This window comes from Benincasa hispida, chromosome 4, assembly GCF_027475165.1.
Source record: "Benincasa hispida cultivar pf3 chromosome 4, pf3_genome.v1.1, whole genome shotgun sequence".
Lineage (NCBI taxonomy): Eukaryota > Viridiplantae > Streptophyta > Magnoliopsida > Cucurbitales > Cucurbitaceae > Benincasa > Benincasa hispida.
In genome coordinates, this window is record NC_143481.1 from 47,784,117 (window position 1) to 47,794,966 (window position 10,850).

The 10,850-nt window shown below is 30.9% G+C and overlaps 1 protein-coding gene across 1 annotated transcript; it reads right to left on the bottom strand.

The window, feature by feature from the left end:
• Positions 1–1,248: 1,248 nt before the first annotated feature.
• On the bottom strand, positions 1,249–4,178 carry LOC120075840 (chloroplast processing peptidase-like). Its single transcript, XM_039029540.2, has 6 exons — positions 3,661–4,178; positions 3,035–3,097; positions 2,878–2,946; positions 2,416–2,502; positions 2,006–2,073; positions 1,249–1,576 (listed from the first exon to the last, which is right to left on the bottom strand). Exons 1-6 carry the CDS (start codon positions 3,868–3,870, stop codon positions 1,510–1,512), a joined length of 564 nt encoding a protein of 187 aa, XP_038885468.1. The 5' UTR covers positions 3,871–4,178; the 3' UTR covers positions 1,249–1,509.
• Between the last annotated feature and the right edge of the window lie 6,672 nt (positions 4,179–10,850).

Genomic DNA, 10,850 nt, shown 5'->3' on the forward strand with positions numbered 1-10,850 from the left:
TATTGACAATTAATTGTATATTGATAAAAATAATAATAATAATAATAACAAACAAACAAAGGGTTTGTTGTTTGACAAAGAAAAACAGTCATACCAAGTAAAGAAGTTAATAATCATTACTTAAAATTTTGGGGGAAAAAAAAAGGCCAAAGTTTATTGGGTATTCACATCCATAGAAAAATTTGACACACACAAATAAGGTAATGTTGTTAAGCTCTATTTCAACTTGTTAAGACCTTTTTTTTTATTAACCATTTCATTTTTTTTTTATTTTCTATTTTTGAAAAGTACACGTGTGAACATTACTTCTACTTTTATCTATAGATTTTTTTTTTTAATTATTATTATCAACTAAAACCAAACTAGAATGGAAAAGGAACAATTTAGCCTCAAAGACTACAAAAATTATTCTAAACAGTGTCTATGATAAGTTGACCATTAGTCGAATAATAAAAAGATGATGTGACATTATTTGTTAATTTTGACTAATGACAAATACATTAACTTTACATTATTTCTTTATATGATATGACAAAATGACATGATATTTTCTTTCTTCACCTTTCCTCTTGTCTCTTCTTTGGAAAAATTTCAAGTATTATAGGGGTATGAAAAATTATTTAGCTCACTCTATTTATTATGTAATGTCATGATGCTTTTAAAAATATAGTAGGTTAAACTAACATTATTATGTAAAGTGAAAACAAATAGTATTAGAAAATCCCCTTCTAAGCCAAAACTTGAAACCAAATAAATTTGGGATGTTTGGTGCACAAAATTGAGTTATGAAATATGAAGTTAATATATTAGGGTTAGATAGTCTGTGTTTGAAATGCTGAGTTATAAGATGAAATTTCTCAATAAATATGCAAAATAGAGAAATAGGAAAAGATGAAATTATTCGATAAACGTGGAAAATACTATAGCGTTTACTATTGAAATCGAGTTATTTAACATCAACTTATGAAGTTGATGGACCTAACTCTCTGATTGTATATCTTTACTCAGTATGAAAAATCACACAATGGCATGTTATTTAAATTATCTTAATTTTAAGATTAAATTCAAGGGTATCTTAAACAGTCACTTTTTTCTTCTATTTTTCATGAAAACCACCACCAGTCCATCGATCCACTAGTTTTTATTATTAAAAAAAAGAAAAAAAAAAGAGAAAAAATAATAATAAAATAAAAATAAGGTTTAACACCTCATTGTTTAAAATTGAGATATATCAATAGTCAGCAAAGATTCTAAGAAACAATATATTTTTATTATAAAGAATAACCATTCACAAAATCCATCCTTAATTTGTGTATTGAAAAAGAATAACAAACAAACAAATGGCATGGTTGTTAAAGATAACTAATAAAATAACTCGACCTCCACCATAGCTAATACACAAGTTTATGAACCATATATAATAATGAATAACAATCCTAGTCCTAGATGAGGATGTGGAACTAAAACAAATTGTCACATACAGGCAGAATAATGTTACCTAAGCTCATTTCAACTTGTTGGTTTGTGGCAAGAACAGAGGTATCTCCCAAGGATGTTTTTGATGGGCAGAGGTCCCCTGTTCAAATGACAAAAACTATAAGAAAAATGAATATGAAGTTGTTTTTTTTCAGCCTACACGCACCTCGACTAATTTCACATGAAAACGCGTTGGCCCTACAATATTTGGGTATCAAGAAAACTCGTAGGATATTAAATCTTAGAACGATGGGTCACTATGGATTGAACCCCTGACCTCTTAGTCAAGGTTTTGCCCTCTACTTATCACTAAGTCAATCAATGATGGTTAAAGATGATGACAAAGTTGAGAGAGAGAAATAGAGAAACTTGGGAAGCATCCATTCCAGGGACAATGACACAATTCAAAATTTTCTGGCTAAACTAAAATAAGATGGTCCTTTTTGGACCATTAACAGACAAACTATACAACATTAGAACCAACAAGCAGCAAACATACATAATATCACTTGAAATTAGTAACACTAACCAAATATGGGAGTCATAGCTGTTGTTGCGGTTGTCGCCCAACACGTAAACATGGCCTTCAGGAATTTGCTGTGAGTTCGAAAAAAGCAAAATTAACTACAAACTAGAAACTCCAAATCGCATTCTGTAGGAAACTAGTATTATTTTAGTCAAAGGGGGATAATCATTCAAGTCAGTCTAATTCCAACAACTGACCAAAATGTCAATGAGTTAGCTGTGAGAAAATCAATGCCAAGTTGAAGATGATTTGTAAAGAATATGGGTTCGTCTTACATAATAAAATCACCTTGATAGTTTTGGTTCGACTATAAACTCTCTAAGAACGTGCTTTAGAAGTCTTACTGCTGTCACAGCAAATTGCAGGATGATGCAGTAAATGAAAACGAAAATAGAGTTTGAAACAAAACTCACAGTCGACTTTGTGGTGTACGTTGGCCGCTCCGCTAAGAAGCTTTCATCCTGAGCAATCCCATTGACATAAAGGCATCCCTGACAAACCTGGAAGGTGTTGGATAAAAGCCACATAAATGGTTAGTTTATTTTAACTTCAAAACTAGAATTCTTCTGCTGCAAAGTAGTCATACATTAACAACAAATATACATTTTCTTTTGTAACCGGAGTATTAAGGAGTCTCCCATTTCTTGCATTATGTTCATAGCTCACCGAATTAATTTCCGGGAGGGTTCAACCCTCCCACGACACTCTAAGAGACGACAATCTTCTGTACAGGCAACCCTTGGACCTTAGATACACAAACCAACCTAATTCCTTACTACTAGAGTCACCAGTTAGGAATCACTCGCATAAAACTAGTTCTTTTCAACAGCTTAGTTGCATAACAATAACATAATGATAAGAAGGCTCTTCCATACCTCAACCGTGTCACCGGCTTTTGCAACAACTCTCTTTACAACGATGTTCTCTTCTCTGCGTCCAGATTGCTATAGCACACCATAATTCCAACAGGATCCTGTTAGAGAAAAACTGTTTTAAGTAAAAGACATGCAGGCTAGTCATCCGTCAACTAACCTGTGTCGGGTCTCGGAAGGTTATAATGTCATCTATAGAAGGATTTCTGATGTAATAAGAGGCCTGAAAAAAATGCAACCAGGACACTAGTATTAATTTGAGCAGAGATCACATGGAAATTTTCAAAACAGTCCAGGTAAATGACAGTAGTGGTTTGTATCATACTTTTTTTTGTTCTCTTTGTTATCTGTGAGTGTCTCAACTAATCTCATAGGACAACCTTTTGACGTTACAAAATGTCATAGGACATCTGCAATAGGAGTCTAGGTGAAAATAATCTCTACATCTAAATGATTGAGATCACATTCCGTTGTCTTGTTTTCTATATGTTTGATTCTTTCTCCTTTTATATAATAATAGCTATTAACAAGAAACTATCAACGTTTTTGTATATTTAGTACTTTAATATAAATGATTCATCTATTTTCTTCGAATAAAAAATAACTCAATGCATAATTTTGAAGATCCAAATCGATCTTCAACATAACCTCGCTAAAATCTCAATCCACATCTATTTCTCTACTACTTTCACATCCACAAAAATACCCCTAAAACCTAGTTGAACTCTGAAATTCAAAATTCAGCTCATAATTTGATAGATAAATCCAAAACTCAACAAACTCTACCTTCTCGACAAGAATTCGATCGCCGACACGAAGAGTTGGATACATTGAAGACGATGGAATGGAATGAATCTCCAAAAGCATAGACCACAAGATCAAAACCACAAGAAATCTGAGCAAACCGTCAAATCCAGGCAATCTGGGAAAACCCCAACTCTGACAATTCATCCATCGTAGCGAAGAATACAACAGAAAGGGCCTCAAAAAGCTCATTTCTGAAATCGCAGAAGATCTTGAAGGATCGGGGCGAAAAGAGAAGAGAAGAAAAGAAGAGAAATCTGCAGAGGAGCTGGAGAATGAAGCTCCAATGGATTTGGATTGAAATCGGAGAAAACCAAAGAGAAAGAGGATGTGACTTCGCTTGTAAGTTTCTAGGAATGTGAGGAGCAGAGAAAAATTCAGTTGATACAGTGATTCTGTTCATCAACACATTTAATTGAGAGTATGTTCTTCATTTTTCAAACTTCATAATACTTTCATCTTCCAATTTTTATTCCACAAATTACAAAATTTCAATGTTTATTTTATTTTATTTGAGTGTGACTAGTTCATATCTTGATATTCCGCTATTCTTCTTTTTTTTATTATTTTATTTTATTGGAGAAATGTAAGTATGAAAATAATCATAACTTTGATGAAGTATTTGATTAACTTCTTAGGCTCTCAACAATTAAATTAGTATTTTATTAGTTCTTAAATCACCGATTCATCCAAACACTTAAGTGAGTAGATGAAAGCGAATTTAATTATATCATTTAACATTAATCTCTATAAATTTAAAAGTTCCATTTTTCAAAAGATAAATAAATAAATTTAAAAGTTTCTAAGTGTTGGGTAGTTATTTTTGTTGGAATTGATATCCTAAATCTCTCTTGTATTCTTGTAGTTTGTAAACATTAGTTAAACAAATTGTTATAATAAAATAATTGTTATTTTATGAGGATTTTCTCAATCCAATAAACCTTAAGATCTTAGATTATTTTATGCAATTTAAACATGTATGTAAAGACATACGGATGAATCATGTTTAAATGATAACCTAAACAGTCTGTAAACGATAACCTGATACGACCTGCTTTGTAGATGTTACAAGTGTTGTAAAGTGCTATAAATGATCTGTTTCTAATCATTCATGTGAAAACATGTGAGCGGGGGTATCTTATATAAAGAGTTTGTATAAGACCAAACCACGAATTGATTAGTTTCATTATATAACGTCGTTAATAGTAGAGACTTACATTTCACCAGGATGACCATATGTGACATGACCTGAATCCTAAGTGAGTTGTGAACTCATACCTATGAAGGCGGTTCTTTGATTTGCATGGATGAAAGTGGTTAGATCGTCGACTCAATATGTCTACCATTTTGGGGATTCATCTAATTAGGGAGCTAGGAACACAGCTACACAAGACAAAATTCAATCATTCCTTGATGTCGAGATAAGTAGATAAATTGCTCCCTTAAGGGCTGATTTTAGGGCTTGAACAATGTGGCCACGCCCTCTCTTAGCCCGAGAAGGGTTTGGTCATAGTTGGAATATAACTTCATTAGAGGGATCAATGGTAATTAAGGAGTTAGATGTAACTACATGAGCAAAATGGTAATTTTGGCCCAGCTGTACTTACAAGCAATTTGTGAAGGGTCATCGCGTTGTTGACTGGTTATATCCAATGTACACAGAAATATATCTATAGTGTGAAGAGTGCAGCTGTCGGTCTGTCCGACAGTTAATAAATGTTGAATAATTTAGTTAAAGAAGTTTAATTAATTATTTAAGCTACAGGTCAATGAGGTCCTCTCTGTAGTTCAACAGGGATTTAATGAGAATCAATTTTGGATTAATTTGAATGGTTCAAATTAAATGAAGGAATTAATTATGTGATATAATTAATTTAATTAAATTATATATGATATAATTACTCTAATGTATTTGATACATTATAATATAAAGTTTAGTTGAGAGGAAATAAATATTTGAGCATGATTCAAATATTAATTATGTGAATTGGATTCATATAATTAATTTAATATAAATGAGATTTCTATTAAATACCATGCATTGTTGTTGTATATGATACAATATTAAACTATAGGTTATATGTTATATATGATATAACATATATATATATATATATATAAAAATTAAAATTAATTTATTATTTAATTTTAATTTTAATTTTTGAATTTTTTAAGAGAGGAAAATAATTTCCTCCCCTGATCTCTCTCAATTAACTACGTGTGAGTGGTTGATTTTTCAGTGTGGTAGGGTGTCTTCATCTTCTACACAACAGACAGAAAAGAGAACTCCCTTTGGGATGTTTTTTTTTTTTCAACAAATACTCTTCTCCTCTCATTTTCTCTCCCTCTCTCCCAAAAACCTAAGAGCCCACACTCTTGGATCGATATGGCAACCCTAGAGGGGTGAATAGGGTTTAATTAAATTTTTTTCTAAATTAACCCAATTAAACTAATTAATACACTTTTTATAACTAATAAGAAAAATTCAAATTATACAACAAATAAGATGACAAAAAATATGATAATTTAATTCTATCAAATTTTAGTAAACAAATAAGAACAAAGTAAAACATATAATAAATTGCTTAAATTAATTGCAAAAATAAAAAAGAAAGAGTTAGAGAAGAAGACACCGTAATTTTTATAGTGGTTCGGTCATACTCGACCTACTCCACTCCCCGAGCGCCTCTTGGAAATTTGAATAAAATCTTTCCGACTCTTTCCACGGATTAGAACCCAACCGTTACACCACCGCTCCTTTTACGGTTTCAAGAGCAAACCCGATCCTTTCCACGGTTTAGGATCAAACCGTTACAAATGTTGGAATTTTTTAAGAACACAATACAACTCTCACTAGAGTGGATTTACAAGTTTAAGCACTTAACAAGTTTATTTATCCTCACAATACAATAACACTCTCTCAAGAATAAGATGAAAAGAAAAAAATTGAGAACTTAGAGAGAGCAACAATGAAATTTTTGAGTTTTGGAGGATTATGAAATGTAAAATTTGTTTGTTTAAAATTTGGAGAGGAAGATAGTTTATATAGAGATGGAAAATTTTTTAGAAACCACAATTAATCTGGACCATTGGATTTTGGAAAAGAAAAATCAATGGTGGAGATTTTAAACTAAACTAGTCGTTATACAAACAAAATATAATATTAAATTCCTTTTCTTTTGAAATTTCTTTTCTTTTTAAAATTAATCCAAAAAATAAAAAACATACCATGTGTCAAAAACCAGCCATTAGACACAAACATAAAATAATATTAAATTCATTTTCCTTTTAATTCATTTTCTTTTTAAATTCATTCTCTTTAAAGTCAATCCAAAAATAAAAACATATCATGGGTGTAAAAAACTAGCCGTTAGACACAAACATAAAATAATATTAAATTTATTTTTCTTTTAAATTTCTTTTAAATTTCATTTTTTTTATTTTAAATCAATCCAAAAATCAAAAGTCCATCGTATGTTAATCTCTTAATGATCCACCATTGCCACATGTCTACATGCAAATGGTCTGGTTATGCCACGTCATCCATATTTTCTCTATAGATTTGTTTTGGTCATATCGTCTTCGTTTTAGCTCCGATTTGAGTGATTCAAGAGGTGTTGGAATCGTTGTTCCGAGCTCTACGCTATGGACATATTAAAACACTAAGATTTTTAGTAATTAAAAATTGAGTTTGTTATCATCAAAACATTGATTAATTAATTAATTAAAATTAATTAATTTGAGATTAAGGGCCAAAAAGCCAACAATCTCCCATTTTTTTTTATGACAAACCATTCAAGAAAAATAGCTTGAAATACATGTAAACCATATGTAGCACATAATAAAATTCAACAAATCACCATAAAGATCATTCTTGAAATTCACTCAAAAAAATAAATTCTCCCCCTAATTAATACAATCAAAATCATAACAAATTTATAGCATACTTTTCTTAAACTTCTCTCCATTTGGAATCATCAAAAAGAATAATTAAGAAAATTTTAGAACTACATAAATGTTTCCCTTAAAAACATGAACATAAATTTAGCACAACTCCCCCTAAGAATATTAACACATGCTTTCCATATCTCCCCTATCAAAATGTCTTCTAAAAGATTTAACAAGTAAAATTATAAATCAAGAGGCATCACAACGAATAATACCGAGCTCAAGCCTATTTTTGCAAAAGTTTTCTTCATTCAAAGGCTTGGTAAAAAATATCCGCTAATTGATTATTAGAGCCTACAAATTCAAGAGTAATATTATCATTTTAGACATGCTCTCTAATAAAGTGATGCCTAATATCAATATGCTTAGTCCTAGAATGATTGATGTATAGGATTTTTAGTCAAATTAATAGCACTAGTATTATTATAAAATATAGGCACATTATCAAACTTTAATCTAAAATCACAAAGAGTTTGTTTCATCCAAAGAATTTGAGCACAACAACTAGCAACCGCAATATATTCCGCTTCGGTAGTGGATAAGGCAACCGAATTTTGCTTTTTACTAAATCAAGAAACTAAGGAACTACCAAGAAATTGACAAGTCCCACTAGTACTCTTACGGTCAAGTAAACTACCCGCAAAATCTGCATCAGAATATCCTACCAAATTAAATTCAACATTTCTAGGATACCATAAGCCTAAATCAATAGTATCAAGCAAATATTTAAAAATTCTATTAACGGCATGTAAATGTGATTCCTTAGGACAAGATTGAAATCTAGTACAAAGACATACATTAAACATAATATCGGGTCTACTAGCGGTTAAATAAAGTCAAGATCCAATCATACCTCTATAAGTTTTTATATCCACACACTTACCTTTTTCATCCTTGTCAAGTTTAGTGAATATGCTCATAGGAGTTTTTGCAATTTTACCTTCATTGAATTTGAACCTTTTGAGCAAATCCTTTGTGTATTTTTCTTGACTTATGAAAATACCATCCTTCAGTTGTTTGACTTGGAGTCCAAGGAAGAAGCTAAGTTCTCCCATCATACTCATCTCAAATTCACTATGCATACACTTAGAAAATTCTTTACACAAAGATGGATTAGTAGAACAAAAAATAATATCATCCACATATATTTGTACTAAAAACATATCATTTTCTTTAGTCTTAATAAAAAGAGTAGTATCAATTTTACCAATTTTAAATCCATTTTCAAGCAAGAAATTACAAAGTCTATCATACCAAGCTCTTGGAGCTTGTTTTAAGCCATAAAGAGCCTTTTTCAACTTATAGACATGATTAGGAAAATCAAAACTTTCAAACCCCGGAGGTTGTTCTACATAAACTTCCTCCATGAAATAATCATTTAAAAATGCACTTTTCACATCCATTTGATACAAAATGAAATTCTTATAAGAAGCAAAAGCAAGCAACATTCTAATAGCTTCTAATCTAGCAACGGGTGCAAAAGTTTCTTCATAATTTATTCCTTCCTCTTGACAATAACCTTGAGCTACAAGTTTAGCTTTATTTCTAATAATATTTCCACTTCATCCATTTTATTTCTAAAGACCCATTTAGTTCCAATTATAGAAGCATGAGAAGGCCTAGGAACTAACTCCCAAATTTTATTCCTTTCAAATTGATTTAATTCTTCTTGTATAGCTAAAATCCAAAATTCATCATTTTCGGCATCTTTAAAACTTTTTGGTTCAATTTGAGAAACAAAAGCAAGATTATTAAACATATTAAGAGAGGAATGAGTTTTCACACCTTGTTTGGGATCACCAAGAATTAATTCTTTGGGATGGGAAGGAGCATACCTCCACTCTTTAGGCATGGATGAAGAACCAATTTCATTCTTTTTGATTAAGCTCACTTCTTGCTTACTTGAAACAATTTCCTTGCCTTTGTCACTAACAAGTAAATCTCCAAAATTTCCTTCTAAAACATCACTATAAATAGGCTCATTAGAAATAACATTGCAAGATTCATCAAATACTACATGCATAGATTCCTCAATAACTAAAGTTCTTTTATTGAAAACTCTATAAGCTTTACTAGTAGAGGAATAGCCAAGGAAAATACCAACATCCGTCTCAAAATCAAATTTTCTAAGTTTTTCTTTGTTATTCAAAATAAAACATTTGCAACCAAAAACTCTGAAATACCCAATATTTGGAATTTTGTTATGCCAAAGTTCATAAGGAGTTTTATCCAAAGAATGTCTAATTAAAACTCTATTTAAAACATAACAAGCGGTGTTAATGGCTTCCGCCCAAAAGTATGTAGGTAAACCATACTCATGCAACATTGATCTAGCAAATTCTTGCAAAGTACGATTTTTCCTTTCAACTATACCGTTTTGTTGAGGAGTTCTTGGAGCGGAGAAATTATGAGAAAAACCATTTTCTTCACAAAAAGTTTCAAAAGCATTGCTATCAAATTCTCCTCTATGATCACTCCTAATTTTAGAAATAAAAAAACCTTTTTCATTTTGAACTCTTTTTGCAAAACTAGAAAAGCTTTTCAAAGCATCATCCTTATGTTTTAGCATCAAAACCCAAGTAAATCTTGAAAAAATCATCAATTATCACAAAGGCATAATAGTTCCCTCCAAAACTAGCAATTCTAGAAGGGTCAAATAAGTCCATGTGTAATAGTTGAAGGGGTCTAGTTGTAGAGATTACATTTTTAGATTTGAAAGAGGACTTAGTTTGCTTACCCATTTGACAAGCATCACAAACTTTGTCTTTTTCAAATTTAAATTTGGGAAGATCTCTAACCAAAGAATTCTTGGAAATATTTGAAATTAAGTGCATGCTAGCAATTTAACTTCTATGTCATAACCAAGAATCATTATGCAACGCCGATAAACATTTATCATTAATAGGACAATCATTCAAATCAATAGTATAAACATTTTCATCTCTATTTTCAACAAATATAATTTTTTTATCACTAGCATTTTCAATGATACAATTCTTTTTATCAAACACAACCCTAAAGCCTTTATCACACAATTGACTAATACTAAGTAAATCATGCTTTAAACCATCAACCAAAAGTACATTTTCAATTAAAATAAAAGATTTATTACCTATATTACCTTTACCAATTATTTTACCTTTCTTGTTGTCACCAAAGGTTACAAGACCTCCATCCTTTTTGGAGAGAGAGATAAACTTGGATGGGTCTCCCGTCACGTGCCT

What these genes read in the sequence shown, in the direction of transcription:
- LOC120075840 (XM_039029540.2), bottom strand. Translation starts at nt 3,870, where the DNA reads ATGAGCTTTTTGAGGCCCTTTCTGTTGTATTCTTCGCTACGATGGATG. An exon ending in AAGCCGGTGACACGGTTGAG is followed by an intron (nt 2,503 to 2,877) that starts GTATGGAAGAGC and finishes AACACCTTCCAG; the next exon opens with GTTTGTCAGGGATGCCTTTA. An exon ending in AGCTATGACTCCCATATTTG is followed by an intron (nt 1,577 to 2,005) that starts GTTAGTGTTACT and finishes TCATTTGAACAG; the next exon opens with GGGACCTCTGCCCATCAAAA.